Source organism: Cygnus olor, chromosome 3, assembly GCF_009769625.2.
Source record: "Cygnus olor isolate bCygOlo1 chromosome 3, bCygOlo1.pri.v2, whole genome shotgun sequence".
Classification (NCBI taxonomy): domain Eukaryota; kingdom Metazoa; phylum Chordata; class Aves; order Anseriformes; family Anatidae; genus Cygnus; species Cygnus olor.
In genome coordinates, this window is record NC_049171.1 from 56,121,461 (window position 1) to 56,141,036 (window position 19,576).

The 19,576-nt window shown below is 40.7% G+C and overlaps 1 protein-coding gene across 1 annotated transcript in view; it reads left to right on the forward strand.

Annotated features, from left to right (window-relative positions):
• Window positions 1–19,576, forward strand: part of RNF217 (ring finger protein 217) — a 54,186-nt gene that overhangs the window by 22,982 nt on the left and 11,628 nt on the right. The window contains exons 2-3 of the mRNA XM_040551103.1: window positions 9,916–10,149; window positions 17,442–17,606. Coding sequence (XP_040407037.1) covers window positions 9,916–10,149; window positions 17,442–17,606 — 399 coding nt within the window. The remainder of the gene's footprint in view (window positions 1–9,915; window positions 10,150–17,441; window positions 17,607–19,576) is intronic.

Here is a 19,576-nt window from a genome sequence, read left to right on the forward strand (position 1 = left end):
GTTTAGCTGTTTGAGATGGGTAGTTTGTTGCTTCTGCCTGGGGATTTGCTTTCACTTTTGCTTCTCAAAGTACAGATCGCAGCCATCATTTAAGCTTTTGCCTTGATAGTTCCCTGGAGAAGACTGTTTTGTTTGCAGGTCTTGGTCTTACGTTTGCTCCCTGTTGTGGCTGTATCTGTCATTCCATTAAACATGTATTAATATGTTCCTTACATTTAGAATGTATGATGAGAAATAACGTAATTAAGTCATGTGAAATTGGAGCTTTGGTATGGTATCTGGGGCTCATCCAAATGCTGGTATGTGGACAGAAGTTTGGAAGGCTGTTCTGTGCTAGCCTTTCCCAGGAAGTATTTACCCCTGAAAATATGTCAGCATGCACATTAGTCTACTTCTCGGGTTTATCCAGCTATGTAAAAGTTACCAGTTAGTTTCACTTTGTAGGAGTCCTCATACAATAGTAGCTTTTCACCAAAAGCAGCTTTGCTTTATTCTGGATATGTACTGGTACAACGAGATAGGTCTCCTTTTCAGGAAGGCAGAGCAAAATAACCATTTATAATTCAATTCTTAGTTATTTCGCAACAACTTCATTGCATAAACAAATTCCTTTAAGTTGCATGGTTTCTAAGGGAAGCCAAGTGATAGTAATTTAACCTTGTAAATTCCACCCTGAATCTAAGAAAAGAGATATGTTACTATTTCTGATAATTGTCTACCAGGTAAAAGTACTTCTCAGAATTTCATTCGCTTTATCTTGTACCTATGCAACGTGGTTGTTTGTGCGTTAAATTTATCAAGTGAACAAGGGCAGAATTTGTTTTCTTGTCTGATGGTCAAGAGTCAAAACTTTGATCATTGATACGTGCACAAGAAAACTCATCTTTAACCTCAGACCTAGCAAAGACTTTGAAACTAAATAGTTCTAGGTAGCTTTCTTAAGGAAAGCAGGACAGTTTAAGGATGACTATAAAATATTTGTCCTTTTCTATAGACCATGGAATGTAGAGGATTTGGATGGTCAAAGAATAATTGTGAGATTTGTGTTAAAAGTTTTTGCTATTTTTAAGTCACCACCCACATCCATGGTGATGCTGTTTTCTTCTATAGCCATCTTCTGGAATGCAATATTGAGAAGGGGGGAGCATCCTCTCTTCTCCTACTCTTTCCCTCTGATTGAGAGCTTTTCTCTTTTTTATGCTAAATGCCACTTTCAGTTGGGAATATAATAAGCACCATGAAATACTTCTGTAGATATTAAAGTAAGATATAATAGCAGCCATTGTTGGTGAAGCCAAAGGTTCAATTAACTACTGCTGATGCTACTAGCTGAATCACTGTGTGGGCTAATCTGTATTAGAGGTTTAGTAATACAGATTACTGAATAGATTTCACAAATATGTGGTAGTTTGGGCCCTTTTTCTTATTTGAAAGGGGAATTATGGTTGGGAAATATGAACTCAGGAGCCTTCTGTGTCTGTTTTGGATCCTGTGTACTAAATAGTTGAAGAATGAACTGTTGATCTACTCTTTTTTGATACAAGTAGTCACACAATACACTGTTGCTGTGGTTGATGGATTTTGCTTAGTTCCATGCGAAAACTGAAGTGACGCTTCACAGCGAAGTTTGAGGCCATGTGTTTTTACTCTTGCAGGTGTTAACGTTTTTTCCATCTTCAAGAAAAGCACAGGAAAGGATTCAGAGGGGGGAAGTTTTTGATCTAGACACTGATTACTCATAGTAACCATGGCTTTGCTGATTTCTTGACTACCAGTTCATAAAGGAACTTTTGTTTTGTTTGCTTGTTTTGGTTGTAGTGTTGATTATTGTTAATAGCTAACAGTATTATTCTGTTGGAACTGATCTGAACCTGGTTAATCCAGTCTGAACCTGGTGGAGGCCAGAGCTTGGCTACTCGGAGTTTTCTTCTGCAAGTGAGATGAGGAAACAGCAATGTTCCTTTTTAAGTTTTGCTCTTGTAAGAGATTGGCATGGTGGTAAAAATGACCTGCTTGAGTAACTGAGCACACTGTTTTAAACTTAACTGGAAAGGGAGAATTGATTTTTTTGTTTGTTTGTTCGTTTTGCAGTTGATTGTTTTCTAGTATAAGTATTTAGATGAATTGTGGTAAACACTCATTGCATGACTGCAACTTTTGGGAGCTCAGGTCTCCGTGCGCTGGAAGTGGGATGTGTTGTTGCATGGCAGAGGTAAAGCTCCCCTGCTGAGTAGCTGGTCACTGTGGCTGTGCCTGGGTCCCCTCATGTTTGAGCTGTTTGCTCAGCTTTTGCAGCCTGTCCATGCCTCACCCGTCACACGTGTACGGGGCGCATCCAGGCTGGGCTTGGCTGGTAACACATTCAAATACAGATGACAGTTTTTACAGCTTTATTCCAAGTGTAGGAGAACAGGCTGTTCTCATCTGAATTTAAACATGATGACTAAAGAGTTAACCCATCAATTTTTCTCATTTACTTCACAAATATCAGCTGTCGTCACTGTTTTGTTTCGATTCTGTGTTACTTGGACGCAGTCGTCTTATCGTGATGCTGGAAGCCTGACAAATGCTTGTTGCAAAGGTCTCGCTGCTTCTCTGCTCCTACTTCCCATTTCTGTTAAGCCCCTGTGAGCAGTGGTGGCCAAGTTACTCGAGTGTATCGTGGTATGCGGATGGTCTCCTGGCCCTTGCTTCCTTCCTGCAGCTCCTTCCCACACCTGGTCCTGTGAGCTTTTAGTCCCACTGCCAGGCAGCAGCAACGGCTGTCAGGGCTTCGATATATTTGCCTCTTTTCCACCCCCAAAAGGGCAGGTACTTGACTCAGTCTGCCACCCTCAAAACTCTTCTTTCATGAGCATCTTTGTGTCTTTTACCAGAAGTCAATGCGTCTTCTAAGGAATAGGAAAACTATTGTGCTCACTATTTGGCCTTGTTAATATGCAAACCTAAACAAAACCAGAGAGCTGTTGCGTATTTCCTTGTTCCCTGTAACGAGTGCTGAGAGACCTGTGGGTTTGAGTCAGGTTCCTACAAGGTTTGCAGTTCCTGCTCCGTGTGGGTTTGGGTCAGGTTCCTCCAAGGTTTGCAGTTCCTGCACCGCATCCTGCTGGGCCGCCTTCGGCCCTCCTCAGCTGGGATTTTCCCCCTTGCTCTGCCCTCACAGGCAGGCCAACATGAGAGGTGAAAGATGGCTTTGTCTTCTCAGCAAGGTGATGGAAGCTTTCTGCCCTCCATATCTCTTGGGGGTAACTCTGGCTTGCCCCTTGGTCACAAAATGTCCCAGTGGCCCGGGTTAACACCTCTGGCTGTGTCTGGACACGGGACTCACCGTGATCTCCATCATCGGTTTCAGCTCAATGCAGACACCAAGAGCGGCAGAGAGCATGTAACCTCCGTGCCTTCTGATTGTGTGCGCTATGTTTGTGGAGTGGCAGGGGGCAGAAACATGACCAAATGCAATGTAGTTGTCTGAAAACATTACTCAGGTTAAATCTTTTTTTGTTTGTTTTTTAATTGATTTGGTGATACGGACAGTAACAGGAGATGAAAGGGTAGAAGGGGGAGCTCATGCAGGTTGGTAATTATTTAAGTCTGGTCAAGGAGAATATTAGGGTTAATTTGTTTTTCTATAAATTTTCTATAAATCCTATTCCAATGCAAGTGGAACAATTAGAACCTGAATGTTCAAGCTGGTATCAAATCAATGTGAACAGATGAAACCTGGCCCTGTAGAACGGACGAAAAGGAGTAGAGCTTCGTGTCAGCATGTTGTCAAGTGATGAAGCAAATTAAGAGGCCTTTAAGAAAAAGGTTTTGGTTGAGCTTAGACTCAGGAGAATATCTCCCTCATTTATCCTCGCTAATTAATTCTGGCCAGTTTAGCCAGTCAACATTGTGGTGGTGGTTGGATATGCTGCGATTCCTGCCCAGCTTCTTGCTTTTGCTTGCCTTTCTTGTCAAGGATGGTATGTTAAAATGTTCCTCAAAGGCTCTTTTACTACTTCTTGAGTTGGGTGTTTTTTGTTTGGTTGGTTTTTGTTTTAGTGTTGACAATGTGATAGTTAATGTAAATCGTAGAACTATGCAAGTGGAAGAGGTGTGGTGTCTGCTGGTGCTTGGAACTTTTGAGCCCACGTGACTTTGTAAATGTGGCATGGCGCAGGAACCACATCCTTGCCATGGCTTCAGCCAGGTGCATAGTATCCGTGCGGACTTTGTGTCCTCAGATAAGAGATGTGAAGGAAGACACCATGATGGACGTCTTCAGGGGTGTTCTACGTGAGCTTGTGACACAACAGAAATCTGATTTATTTTTAAGTGCAGATTTTGGGTTGAACGTTTATTAATAATAGATGGCCACTTTAACAAAATCAACTTAAAATGAACATCTGTCACGTATAAAACCTTTTTTTAAAATACCTGACAGACTTTAGTGCTGGGAGAGATTAGGTTTCTTGAGCTACTTTTAGTCGCTTGTGGAAAAGAGTGAGATTTTTCCACCAGGCAACTTAAAGGCATTGTTGCCATTTGCTGCTGCTTTTGAATCATGTTGATCGCCTTCCTCGTTCTCCACTGACTATGGAGAAAGACTGGTCATTCTAGCTGATTTGGTGGTCGTGCAGGTATTTCCTGGTGTAAGAATTAAGAACTAACAATTATGAATTCAGTGCTGGCATACAGGAGGTCCTCACCAGTTCGAATTCTTTCTGTAACCTTTCTGAGATCAGCAATGTACCCATTGCTTGAGCTGGCGAAGACCCTCCCTCCTGGGTAGGGGGGGGATGCAAGGTTACAAGTGATGGTTGGCAGAGAGGACAGCGTGGTGGCTTACTGAAAAATGGGTTCTAAAAGTAAGTTTAATGCAAGTCTGCTATCTAGAGACATGAATAAAAGGGGAGATGCAAACGAAACACACCCAGTGGGGTTTTGGTCTGTGAAGCAATGAACTACAGGCAAGAATGTACGTGAAGATATCCAGTGCAGCTGGAGGTAGCACATGAAACCCAGTTTGTCTTCCTACTTGGTGGAGACACAACTGAAGTAGCCCCTAATCTCATCACTCTTATTCCTAACTCTTCATTCTCACTTGTTTTACATCACTGAGGATATGTTACAGTTTGGCAGTAAGCAGGGAGGACAGAAACTGAAAATCTGTTTCATAGGATTGCTTGGAGTTTTTGTAAGAGCAGTTTGGAGAATGCCAGGACATCACTGGCATAACACAGAGGCAGGGGTATGGATTACTAAAGTTAGTACTTAAACCACAGGAATGGTCATGGAACCATAACCTCAAAGATGGGTGCAAAATGCTTAGTAAAAGTTTCCAGTGTCTTTATTTTTTTCCTCCTTGGTTGCACTTGTTGGATTGTGTCTATTTGGATTTCATTCAATTAGCACCTACCACTGTGGAGTCCTATTGAGAGCCATTAAAGTATTTTCCATGAAAACCTGTTTGATTGGTTTAAAAAAAAATTCAAGATGATACTTCCCAGAAGTGAAGAAAGTAATTCTTCACTTGGTTGAAACTTACAGCAAAAAAATGTAAGAGCAACATTTCCAGTGAACTAGAAGGCAGTAGGATTTTGCTTGCAAATAAAAGCAACTTTCTTCCATTAGTTTGTTTCCTCTGTAGAATGTGAAAGTCCTGTGTATCAAACTGTCCCTTTACTTGCATCTGTGCACTTCCAAAGTATTTTGTAATGCATAACATCCCCATTAGTTTACAGGGGAGAGCTCGGCCCACTGTTAGAAATTTAAGTGTTCTACAGGGGTGCAAACTAGACATGGTACTGTACACTTTTCTTTCAGCATTAACAGTTGAAAGTAAGAACAACTTACTGATTTATTTAGCTTATATGTCTCTGAACTAAGAGTAAAGTTTCAGTCAGAAAATGCAGGTTTGTGTGTATCTATTTTAAAGCAGAATGGCCCATTCCAGCCAGGTGTGGCCAGGCTAAATGATAGGCACAAATCAGTGCTACTCACATAGTTTGAACTCTTTCTGTTCAGCTACCAAAGATGTCCTTTTTGTAGAAAGCGGAAGCAGAATAATTTTCTGACTTAAAGGACCATACTCTCTCTTCCTGTTACAGGTATGACTGTAGTTTTGGGCAGTATGTGAACAAGTCCCCCACCCCAAATCTCTCCAAATAAAATGTCAAGAACTAGAGGGAGTGGGGCAGTGTAATGCTGTTCTGATAGTTTAAATGTTACTTTTCTGCAGGATGAAACTCATGAGAGCCTGCTTTCACAGGATGAATTGTGAATGGTGCTAGCACCTCCTGAGATGATTTACGAAAGTTGAGCACAGCTGGGTGTAAGAACTGAATAGAGTCTGACATTTACTGTTGTGCAGCAGCTCAACTGCCTTTAGACATATCAGACATTCCTCACGCTGTGAAAATATACCATGCTGTTGTGTATACTGAGGATTCTAAAGTTTTTAATAAACGGTGGCACTTTGCAATTCAAAGACTTCTTAAAACTCAGGGTTTTGACATTGTGATAAGCTGATTCTGAAGGATGAGGCTCTTCAAAATTCCTTTGAAAAAAACAAAAAGTCATGAAAAAGAACAAAACTAGTTGCTTTTTAGCCAGGTTAAAAAGTATTTTTTTCTTTGCTGTTCCGTAGCACCTCCTGGGTCTGCAGCAGCAGGTAGCCTAACAAGCTACTTCTAAAGCTGTACTTGCATCAATTGCTAATGCTAGTGCACAAACAAAGATGGACTGTTTTGGTAAGACAAGGCTCCATTGAAGTTACTGCTAATAAGCAAAACAGCTCTGTTCACTTCAGTCCTATTCAAAACATAGGAAAAGAATCAATCTTTGCCAAACTTGAAAGGCTGAAACTATTACAGAGGATAAAAATGATTTACTTGAAGTGGGTGTAAAACATATTTTCAAAATAAACACTGAAACCACGCTTGACTTTTACCACATATTTAATCATATTTTGTGTGGGCATGAAAAATAGAAAGTGTTCAGCTTTGTATTCCTTCATTTTATAAATGCAGGTTTGTTCTACCATGTCATGGTAGTGGTGGCTCTTAAGCACCAGTTTAAATGCCAAATACAGTGTGCCTTCTCAGCATGAAGTGTTGCTCCGATGCAGATTAGTTTACTTCTAGGAAAAGGGCTTACCCCTTTTAGTATTTCCCTAATTCTTAAACAACAACAACAAAGTAGCCATAGATGGGGTTCGTTTGACTATTTGGATTTAAATTGTTTTGCCTATACTTCTTCAAATAGAAGCATTACTTCTGTGGTACTACATATATTGAACTACTAATCCTTGTAGTAGTGCAATAGCGTTTTGTATTTCTGTAACAATTTTTTCCTAGATTAACGTATTTGGGTTCTTGGGAGCTGGACTGATTTTTCTTTCTGCTTCTTGAGCGCAGATGATACACAGGGGATAAATTACAACAAACTCCACGTGTTCTAAAATGTATTACTGATAAGTGCTTGGGCCCAGCAGTCCTGGATGTTCTGCAATGCAGAGTGCTGCTGGAGCTATACTGGCTCTTGGAAGGGGTAGGCACCAGCAGAGGAAGGATATACTTTTATGAAAGTCTGTACATATACATAATGGGAACACCTGCAAAGAAAAAGGCCAGAGCTATTAGAATGTGGGAAGCAAATGTTTAAAGGTCTGAGCATCTGCAAAACTTCTCACTTATATGAAGACTTCTAGCAGAGTAACTAGATTGTCCAGAGACCACTATCTCTGGTCAAAATACTTTGATAACAAACTGTGAGCATAAAATAATTCCTAGTACATTTATTTTGGATCACGTGGTGAAGCCATAGATTAAATATTTCAGATGGCAATGTTCCCTCTAAAACAGGGATATGCTGTGTCATGGTGATGTGATCTTCTTGCAGTGTGGTTGTAACACCTTTTAACATGTATCAAACTGAGGTTTTTTGAATTTCTGAGAAGAATCACTCTGTTATATGCTTAAGTTCAACTTTTCACATGCTGCTTCAGGTACATGAGTGTCTTCCAGCTGTAAAATGTGGACATTCCCCGTAGCATGGGGGGGGGGGAATGTTTGTTTTGTTTTTTGTTTTGTTTTTTAATGGTGCATTCAACCACTTCAACCACATGCTTCTTCTGTTCCACCTTGCTCCAGGTAAAGGCCAAAATACTTGAGGCTAGACTTCTTTGTGTGTGGCGGTGTTCTCCTTATCTTTTGGGGCTGGAAGTGAAGTTTTGGAGCATATGCCTCATGACAGTGGGTGTAGTTCAGGGGAGCCAGCCTCTCCTCTGTACCACGGGAAGATCTCCTCTATCCTGACCTGCCCGCAGCCTGAGCTGAGGCTGCGCAGGGCTGAGATCTCCTCTCTGTGCTCTGGTCTGGGACGGACTGCTGCCATCTTCTAATTTCCTCATCTCTTTGGTCCCACTGCATTGCTGGGGAAACAAAGGCAGTGCCATGGGGATTTTTTTGAAGTCAGTATGGGTTGACCTTGGATTTTATACCTTTTTGTAATGTCTTTTCTAATCCTCTAACTCCTGACTAAATTGTCATTCAGTTAGAGCCCATATGGCTCTGTAGCTGAGACAGCAAGTGCAGGGTTGTGTTGCTTTATCTTTTTTCCTTTCTTAGCTGAAATACTGCATTAACAGTCTCTGGTTTATGGTGTTTTCTGTTACTGCCATGCAGCAGCAAGACCCGCATCAAAATTTGAGGCATTGCTATCGTATTCAGTATATTGTTTGCAGATCCCAATAATGGAGCATGTTGAAGTAAGCAGTCCAAGGAAATTGAACTGACCAACCTCAAAACAATGGTTCCTAGAAAGAGACACCCATTCCACTGTCAGCTCCCCTTCCTTCCTCTTTGCATGGACATGTTTAGTAGTAAGGAAGAATTGGGCTGGTGGTCAGCTCCACATGTGCAGTCAACTCTCATCCATTCAGGATTATGCGTGGCAGACGTGATTGAACAAGCTCATGCTGGGTCCTTGCAGACTCCTCAGACCCAGCAGGGTTTATTAACTCAGGCTCAGTGCCAAGTAAATACAGCCTCATTGCTCACAGACCAGCTAGGATCTGCTGTTTTGGCATGGAGTCCAAGTTAATAAAGCCTGCCAAGCATGAAGGGTGCAGACCTGTGTCTAGCCTTGGTCTCAGATCCTGGAGCTGTGGACCTATGTTGCAGATAACTGACCATACGGATCAGCTTGGGACCATCAGGGCTCATTACATCAGTAGCAGTTTCAGCCCTGATAAGTTGAGCATGCTTCTCTGTGTGTTTTTGTTTTGGTCATCTTTAGGGATTTTTTTTCTTTTTTAAATATTACAGCACTCAAGGTTCTGGGAAAATCTATTAGCTTGGTCAGCCCCGGGCTCAGTTGATGTTTTCTGTGATTGCTTAGCAGGAGCCGGCTCAGGTCTAGCACTGAGTCAGAGTCGATGATCCTAAGTTGACTTTAATTTCTCTGTGCTGTGATTCCCTTAATTTCTCTGTGCTGTGATTCCCAGCACATTTTGGAATAAAAGCATACAAATGTTTCCATTACCTGCTTTCTCAGTGCCTGTGTGAGCCGTGATAGTGGAGAGTTGGCTATTTTAGCCAAAGCATGGAGTGCTGAATGGGTGCTGCTAGCTCAAGTTCTTGGTTTGGTTTCATGGAGTACATCGCCATGGTACATAACTACAGTTGTTATAGGAGTAATTAGCTTTTCTGTTGGATTCGGAAAATACCCTTTGGAAAAATGGCAGTTCACTTGGAGTAGGTCAAAATAACTTTAAGATGATATGCTTGATAGTCCGTGAACTGTTAGAGTACTTTAAATTGAATTTTCTTGCAAAACTCACAAATGTTTACTTCCTCAATACTTGCAGAGTAGTACCTTTTCCAAATAAAACGTCTTGCAACTCTTCTGTATGTTTTTTCCCACATTCAGGTGCAGCTGGGACAAGCGGATATAAAATGCCCAATCACAGAGTGCAGCGAACACCTGGATGAAACCACCATCCTCTATAACCTGCCCCACGAGGACATCATCAAGTATAAATATTTCCTGGAACTCAGCCGCATTGACTCCAGCACCAAGCCATGCCCTCAGTGCAAGCACTTTACAACCTTCCGGAGGAGAGGCCACATTCCTACCCCTGCCAAATTGGAGAACAAATACAAAGTGAGCATGGTCGCCAGAGCTGTGGGTAGGACAGCACTTGGTGGGCATTAAGTGAGCTTTCTTCTATCACTGGGGCTTCGTGCAAGCTGTGATTAGGAATATGAATCATTGATTAATTAATTCATTTCTAACAATTTGAACAGTTTAACTTTAGTCCTTACCTTATTTGGTAAGGTGGCATAATTTTGGCCTGGCACGTTTTAATTTAAAGAGTACTTTAAGAGTATTTTCTTTCTTCTTTGACATGCAAATAATACGGTCATGATTAGAAGAGACTGGGGAAGAGGAATCACACTCTTACTGATAATTTTAGCTGTGCAACTCCAGCAAAGATAGGTTTTCCCTGAAACTCTCAGCAAATAAATTTGGGACAGTTGCTGTGTTATGTGATAACTTCCTGTTGGCTTGCTCCTTCTTAAGAGCTAGAGCTATTGTCTGTCCTGCTCCTTGGTTTGATTTCTTCAGTCCCTTAGTAGAGGTTAAACATTACTGTGGTTTCTCAATATCCTGTGGAGTCTCAATACACAAAACTTTAGAAAGATCTAAAACCACCTTTTGACAGCACTTCTAGTAGAAGGCTTGCTTATACTGTGATTTCAATGAAAGAGTAAAAGCAAGATGGCAGGCAGAAGCAGCTTTGAGCTCCCGAAGGTCCATCTTGGTTCCAAAAGATGAACATTCTGTCTGCAGCATCATGCTCTGTTTTCCATCCAGTTATTAGACTTGTGGTGGTTAATTTCATGATTGAGTTAGCCTTGCCTGGACAAACCAGTTTTCTTCAGTAGGAGTTTAGATGATTGTTTAGATAGGCCTAATTACAGCGTAAAATTCAGCCCAGTGTGGAGATTAAAAGGTACAAGGTTGTGTATCCAGTGGAATTGAAACCTCAGTAAAGCTAACTCTGAGATACAAGCTGTATACAAGATCTGTGCAGTGTTTGAACTGCATGCAAGCTGCCACAAAGTCTGGTGTTGGACTTCAGATCTGGCATTGGACTTACTTTCAGTTTTTTGGCACCATACACAGAGGTGGGGAATTCCAGCTACAGGTCAAGTTCCTTCTGCCCGCAGCCATTCTTCTTCAGCCATCCACTTACTGTCCCTTCAGATATAGACAGGATGCATGGACCAAGGTATACCCACCGTTGTAATGCTTCTGCAGCAGCATCTCTTAAGGTGTCAGAGGCTGTGCTGTTCCTTTGAGCCCTGTCACAGTTTGTGTAGCTGTAACATCATGGATGTGCCAACTCCAATTTTTTTTGTCATCTTTAAGGCACAAAATGAGTACTCCTGCCCACCAGTGCTCTATGAGTTAAAATGCTGTGGTTAAAATGTTCTCACCGTTCCCCTGGAAATCCTAATCAAAGAAAGAATTGGAGGCTGCCTTGTGTGTTGCTAGAAGCTTTTCCCTGCTTCTGTGGTAAAGTGTTATGTGTAGTCCTGATCTGTAGGGCTGAAGTCTCCTCTGGGAAACAGACCCTCTCAAAATGTGTGCTTTGAGCTGTGTCCAGGTGTGTTCCCTGGAGGAATGTCTAGTTGACGCAGATCAGGATCAGAAATGTAATTCGGAAAATGCTATCAAACAGTATGGACAACCATGGTCCAGGGCTTTGGGCTGTTCCCTGAATCTGTGTTGTTTTCTGCCATAGGTATGGTTTTAGTGAGTTATTTTAAGCTCAGCACATGGAAGAGGTGTAAAAAGAAGGCTATATATGACTGTGTATATGTGAGTAGTTACATGCACGCGTAGCTGTGGACCATTATCTCTGTTTTCTTATTCTTATGTGATTTCTCATATGTTGTCTTGTCTGTCTCAAATTATAGGCTCTTTGGAGGCAAAGACAATTTTTTTTTCCCCACATAGAGCATTGGAGAGCTCTGACTGGAGACCAAAAGGTCTTGCATACTTCCATGCAAACAGTATAAGCACTAATTGCCTCAGAGGAATTCTGAACTGAAGCGCCAGCACTGGAAGTGCTGCCTTCAGAAGAACCAAGTCATGCATGGGGGAAGTCTGCACAGAAGTGTACTAGTAGGATCACCGCACAGAAGGGCTCTGTGCCAGCACCCTTGCTCTCCTATACGCTGTAATGAGAAAATGCTGTAAAAAAATACAAGAGTATGTTTGAGTACTCCTTGAGTATTCTGTACCAAGAGTACGTATTTGTAAAATATTATTGACGTTCCTAACAATTGATACACCATTTAAAATCATAAATGAACTTAACATCTCAATTGAAAGAGGTACAAAAGTTATTACATCTATTAATTTTCCTTGCTATAGCTGTTTTATGTCAGCTAAGCTGATCGAAGCCCAGAAGTTCAGTTTGCTACTGCTGTTTTTCGTTTTTGAGATCGGAGTCTAGAAAGTTACCATGTCCGTGTATGTTGGCAGAGGAGAGGAAGAAAAGGGAAACTTGCTATGCAAACCTCCCTTTTGTCATGAGTGCCCTTAGGACAGCACAGTACAGCAACATAACTAGTTAGTTTCATACATCAAGTACTCATATCACAAAAGGATCCAGCTTTCTAGTAAGGAAAGACCCTTGCTCTCTATCTTATGACCCAAATTGGGAGTGTGAGATTTCCTTGCTGGCAAGATTCTAACAAACCTTTGGTAAAAGCTGGTATGCCAAAGTCCAAAGGAAATGGGGGGAAAAAAATGAAAAATTGGTAGTTAAGCTCCTATGCATGGAACATATGGATATGGGTTTTGCTAGAGTGATTATCTTGGCTTTTACTGTCTTTGTCGTTGTTGTTATTTCTATCAGGCCTGGATTTCATCTGTTTTAGTGTTGGCTCTTTGACCTGCCGTGAAGAAGCACTTCTTGATTGTTGGACTTTTTCTGCCTTAGCCCGTGAGGTTCATAACAAAGTTTTCTTGCTTGCTTCTGTGAAGAGATACCATTGTATAAAATAAAGGCTTGAGTGCTTGACTTTGGAAACGTAAATGTTTTTTTTTCAGTGTGGTTCTTACATAAACTGTCTTTTGTTTGAACTACTGAAGAGTTTCTGAAACTCCATGCTCTAGAACTGGTAGGAGTCTGCGGCTGTGAAGGTGCTGTGATGGAATGAACCTGTGTAGCTGATTCCGATGAGTTCTCCCCCCCTGCTTTTTTGATCAAATTTTAACCTTGAGTTGCAGATATCTTCATGTCTACACATCACTTCAGTCAGCCTTAAGCCTGAACTGCTCTGAAAGCAGTGATTTTGCTGTTCTGTCCCTCTTTGCTCTTAGCTGTTTGTTCCTGCCAGCTTGCTTTTGCTCATGTTGACGTTTTGTTGTCACATTGGGAGTTGGATCAAAGATCAGCTCCAATGGGACACAAGATTTGTTTGTTTTGTTGTTGCTTATTTTCAGCTGGTACGAGAGAAGGGATGGGTTGGTGATGAGGAGGAGGCAGCTGTTTTGGCAGGAGCCCATAGTCACTTTTTTCCAAAAAAAAAAAAATATGTAGCTGTAGCTAGAGATGGTAATTCATGTCATCAACTGCACAATTTATTCAGCTACCCTAGCGTGTAACCAGCATTCCACTAAGCAGCAGAAAATCCCATAAATCTTTCTGCAGCTTCAAGCTCTCAGAATATTTTTAATGTGAAGTCAGTTTTGCTAACGTCGTATCACAATGGTCAGTGCTTTGTGTTGCTGTTACCTACCAATTTTGAAAGGTCTCTTCCTGGGAGGTGAGGAAAATGATAGTTAAAATAGTTTACACTGAAGAGGCTAGCTAAGAAAATGGAAAATGTTAGCCTCAAAGGTCAGTATTTCAGAAAGCTGAGAACTAAGAGGGTTAGTATGAGAAGTTGTGTATTTTTTCTGTTTCAAGGGAGATTGATGTCTTGGGTATGTATCCTCTCGATTCTGATCAACTGAAATGGAAATCATAAAATAAAAGGTAAATATTGGTATAAGGAAAAACATACTTGAAAAAACACCAAAGGCTGTTTGTATTGTTGTTTTTTCAGATATAGTTTATCTGCTTTGCTGGACTATAGTATATTTTACTACTTCAGACCATATGAAAAGAGTATTTCTGTGTCCTTGTTATGATTTCATGTGCTAATACTGAAGCATAAAGCACATTGTTTGGTTTTCTCAGAAAAGTGGAGGAAGAATGATATAAGAATCTGAAAGACAGCCACAATTGCCCTGTTGTGTTCCTATTTCTTGAGTACTTGCCATGCTGTTACACTGAATCCAAGTTTAAATAGGTTTAGGGTTTTGTTTTTTGGCCACTAGTTCCAAGAAAAGCAAGAATAATAGTTCTTAAAAGAACATACTTTTCTTTGCCTGCTTAATGTATGTTGAGACACTGTGCAACAACAGTCAAGTGGCTCATTCAGAATCTTAAATCTATTTACTAACTCAGTTTTGTGGAAGGTGGAAAAGGAAACAAGTAACTCCAAACCTTTTAATGAGGTAGATCCCACTAGTTTACTTCAGTTCATCAGGGCCACTCATGGTAACAGACGTTATTCTGAAATCCTACGGTTGCAACCTCATCCTGTGTTTTAGTGTTTTCTAAGTGATGTATTTGGAAACATCTGATGTCAATGTGCATGCATAAGATTAAGTATATGTCCTGGTGGCTGGTACACTTCTTGCAATTATATGCATGCTATAATAGAAAGACAGAGCCTGCAATGAATGTGTCAAAAAAAAAAAAAAAAAGGAAGTTTTAAATTATGTTATCATTTTTTTAAGCAAGGAGCTCTAGTTTGCAACTTGCCAGAATATTGTCTTTTTTTGTGTGTGTGGTTTTGTTGTTGTTGTTTGTTTTTTTGTTTAGCATTCAGGTTCCATCTCAAATGACTGAATACTGCGTGTGATGAAAGCTAGGACAAGAGGGAATGGCCTCAAGTTGTGTCAGAGGAAGTTCTGGTTGGAAATTAGGAGAAATTTCTTCTCAGGAGTTGTTAGGTATTGGACGGGTTGCCCAGGGAGGTGGTGGAGTCACCGTCCCTGGGGGTGTTCAGGGAAAGGTTGGACGTGGTGCTTAGGGACATGGTTTGGTGGGTGACATTGGTGGTAGGGGGATGCTTGGACCAGACGATTTTGGAGGTCTTTTCCAGCCTTAATGATTCTATGATTCTTTCAGGTTGTAGAACACTTAATCATGGCTACAAGCTCCATCCTTGCCTGAGGCATAATAAATACTGAGTAACGCAATGTGATGCTGGCTAAAATTTGTCTTTCTAGCAGTAGGTCACTGGGACATGTGATGTTGAAAAACACAAGTTTGAAGCTTGTAGAAAATTATGGGGGTAGTGGTCCAGACAGTAAGCCAGTAATCAGAGCTATCTGTTGTACATGTTGGTTTCTAAAGGGTTCTGGAAACCTAAATCAGTGTTGTGTGTGAATTTATTTAGTAACAGTAAAAATGCTATTCTTTAGATTCTTCAGGGTGGGAAGCTAATTTACTGTTCAGTTGTTCTTAAGAATTATGCACAGATGCAGGATAACATATTTACTTTTACTTAGCATCTGGGCCTATAGACCAACAAATCCAAGAAATGGCACTGATTATATTTTGTATTTCAGTTGTTTCATACGTTGTCCTGGCCTTGGGTCAGGGATTAGTGTTCTCATGCAAAAAGTAACGGTCTTTGTAATCCAAGTGTTGCAGCTTTCATGTGTTGTTTCCCTACAAATGAGTTTTATTCTTGTTCTTTCCTGTTTCTGTGCTGCCTCCATGTGTCTCAGTAACTTATTCATTGACAGAAAGCATCTAGTAAGTATGATTTTTCTTCTACATGAAAAATTTTACTGTTTGCCTTAGGAAAATGCCACCCTGTAGCTACAGCAAGCAGTAAGTCATACATGCACAGGATACAGGATATCAGAAATTAATCTATTTCAATTTTACAGTGTCTGAGTCTTCTTGATATGAAGAAAAAAGTGTGTGTTCTAGCACTTTTTTTTTTTTTTTTGGAGAAGGATAATAACTAGTAAATGGTAATTAAAGTGTGTTGGAAAGAGAGAAGAAAATCTGTCTACATCTTGAGGCTGCTTTCCTTCTTTGCAATTCAGGCCAGGCAAAGAATTCTGGAGGGGGAAACAATGTCTTATATGTAGTAGGAAAATTGTTAATTCTCTTGAGCATGAGCTCATATTCTTGCACTTGCTGATGCTTAGGTTTGGAATGGCATAAAGAGGTAAGCTGAAGTGGTGCACTGAGCAGCACATCATGTAAAGGTAGAATACTTGGTTGAACACTGCTATGCAGAGAGATACATCACATTATATGAATTAGGCTATGCTGTCAGACACTACTGCAATGCAAAAACATTTGTTTTATACGAAGTTAAAGGTAACCACTGAAAAATGGGTCAGATAGAGTCATAAAAAGTACTCAGCTTGAGCCATTGCATCAATTGCACTCGTGTTCAAAATAAAAAAAAATCTTAGTCAAAAACCTAAATGCTATCTATGTATGTAGAACTTAAGGAGAAGTATTAAGAGCAGCAGACAGCTTCATCTTGATCATGCATTAGAGATCAGATCAGCTTTGTGTTAGCATGCTGGTAGTAACGGAAGAACTGCACGTATGAATAGTAATTCTGGCTGCTCCCCAGCAAAATACTTGAGGGAGATCAGAGTGCCAGCCTTGGCCTCAAAACAGAGCCGAGGCGGCGGGCAGGCAGTCAGCGTGCCTGAGCAGAGGACACAGCAGCTTGTGGTATGCAAGGATTTCCAAAATGCATCCTGGGGGCTTTGCCTGGGTCCTCACCCCTGGACGGAGCTTCCTGAGCAGCATCCCTGCACCACACACTGCCAGCACAAATGTGTCTGTGGTGAGCCAGGTACAGAAAGAGCTGTGGCCAAAAAGCTGGGTTTGGTTGAATTCTCAGTCCGGTCCATCAGCTGGTACAAATTAGGGGCGGTGTGAAGCACAGGCTGTGGCTGGGGTGGTGAGGAGGGCTGAGCAATTGCTTGAGAGCCGTGCCTTCCCCGGCCAGAAGCTGTGCTGCCAAACACAGCTGAAGTAGAGTTGTTCCTGAAACCTGGATGTGCCTGTGTCTAATGTGGCTTCTGCTTCTTGCTTGCTTTGGTCATGGTCCAGGTGTGAGGCCAGTCATTTGAAAAGGAGCACCTGCAATGTGCCTGTGTTTCTTAGTAGTTTTACAAACACAGCAACTCCAACAGCTTTTCTCAAAAAATAGCCAGGCTCTAGAAGAAGGCGTGATGATGATGTGTTTGTTGTAATGGTTTAAAACCGAGGGAGTGGGAGGCGTAGATCCTTTATCAATTTAAACATCTTGCAAATGTGTGGTGTTTTCTCACTTGTACAGATCCAGTGTCCATCTTGCCAATTTGTCTGGTGTTTCAAGTGCCACTCGCCTTGGCATGAAGGCGTTAACTGCAAAGAGTACAAAAAGGGAGACAAGCTGTTGCGTCACTGGGCCAATGAGATTGAGCACGGGCAAAGGAATGCCCAGAAGTGTCCAAAATGCAAGGTAAGCCGCCTTCTGGGGATGCACAGGTGGTAGCTTCAAACTGCTTAAATATTTATGTGGAGTAAATATTTGTAGCTTCTATTCTGGATTTGAAACTGAATTCACACTTGTACAAATTCTTACCTTTGACCCTTTGAGAAAAATGGGTCAGGTGTTTTACTTACTCTGCAGACTCTTTGCATGTGAAAGAAACATTAAAGAAATTCTAAGACAAGGCTTTGTTTTATACTTGTAATGAGTGTGTTACAGTCCAAGTTATTCCTATAATAAAGCTTTAAAGGAATTTAAAGCTTTAGAGAAATATGTTGCTCTTTGTCAGATTTTTCAAAGAGCTTGGGTGAATTCAGTGCTGGAGTAAATCAGAAAGTACTCCTTATCAACAATCTAACTAAGAGATTTCAATTTTTGGCAAAACCAGAATTTTTTTTAGGCTTGTGAAAGAACTGACATTTAATCCTTCCTCATAAATTAGCTTAATTTTCAACAGAATGAGGTGCAGCCTCATGTCCTAGAAATGCCATTTCCCATCCTTCCATGATAGGAAAGAGATGTCCCACTACTTGAATGTGGTGGAACAGCCCAATATGCCCCTAACCCTTAACAGAGGTGGCTGTTACGGCTTTTTGTTTTTTGTTTTTCACAGCAGTTGTCTCCAGTTGCTGATGGTAATAAGTCAAAATCTGGAGATCACCATGGTGGTGGGAGACTGGCTTTTTAGAAAGGGAGTACTTAATTTGAACGTACCTGTTGCTCTACATTTACTTCATGGAGGGGACAAAGTAAGGTAACTAGAATGCTTGGTAGGAAATAAATAGTGAATGGGAAGTTTTACTTCTCAATGTGTGAAGTATGTTTAGTCATACTTTGAGCCTTACCTTGTGCAAATAAGAGAATGTTTATCAGTTTACTAAGTTTCTTATTTTGGTCGTGGGGAAAGAAATGCCTGTCATGCCATAGCTTGAAATTGAAAGACTTCAAAGCATCAAGAAAAATTTGTAAAGCCATGAAATCAGTGGTCATGTTTACTCTTCCTCCTGCATACACATGACTTTTGAATAGATTTAACTACTTCTCATTTGGTAAAAGTTGATAGGTTTGAGCCAGTTCTAAAAACATTTGATTTCTGGGGAGTCTTACAGTAAAATCCTTTTTCAAACTTTCCTCCTTTTGGAGTGGGCAGAAGTATCTGTTTTGTTTTTAATTTCTTGAGTTGATTCCAGATTCACATTTTTGGACAATCTGAATGATGTAACTATTGAAATAAGCTGTCCAAAGAAAGGAGAAAACAATGCACCAATGAACATGGAAAAGCAGGGAAAGGAGGGCTGCTAGCTGGAAAGAGAGAAGAATAAAAGACGCCAGCATTAATGTGTGTATCATTAATACATTTTAAATAATCTGACTTTCCAAAACATAAAGTGTATAGCTGTTTTTAATGGATTCAGAATAAGAAGGCTGGACACCTGAAACCTAGGTGGTCTAAATCTCTAATTTTGAAGCCTGAAGTTGCGTGAGTTTAGCTATTGATTCCAAAAAGGCTTCAGATTTCTTTATTTTTTTTTAATCAAATGAAAATAAAACCACCTGTATGGTGGGAGGCAAAATGGAAAGTTATGAAATTAGCACAGAAAAAGAACCTCTGTGAAAAAGTCCTTTCTGGTAATGTGATGTTATAAATATTGAAGAGGGGGTTCCATATTTTCATAAACTGTACCTCTACTCCTAGTATTTTTCTTCAGAGGTGGAAAAATTCTTTTTGTTCACAACCTCTGAATGGTTCATATCAACACATTGTTGGTTTTTAAATCAACTCTGTAACTAGCAAATAATCAAAAGAGCCACTTAGTGGTTAGAACAGTCGTACTGTTTTCTTCCTTTCCCCATAATCAGTTATTGAGTATTTAAAAAATATGTATTATGCAGCATTCTTTGTCAAAGGCAATAAAAGGAGTCTGAGTCTGTTCATCATA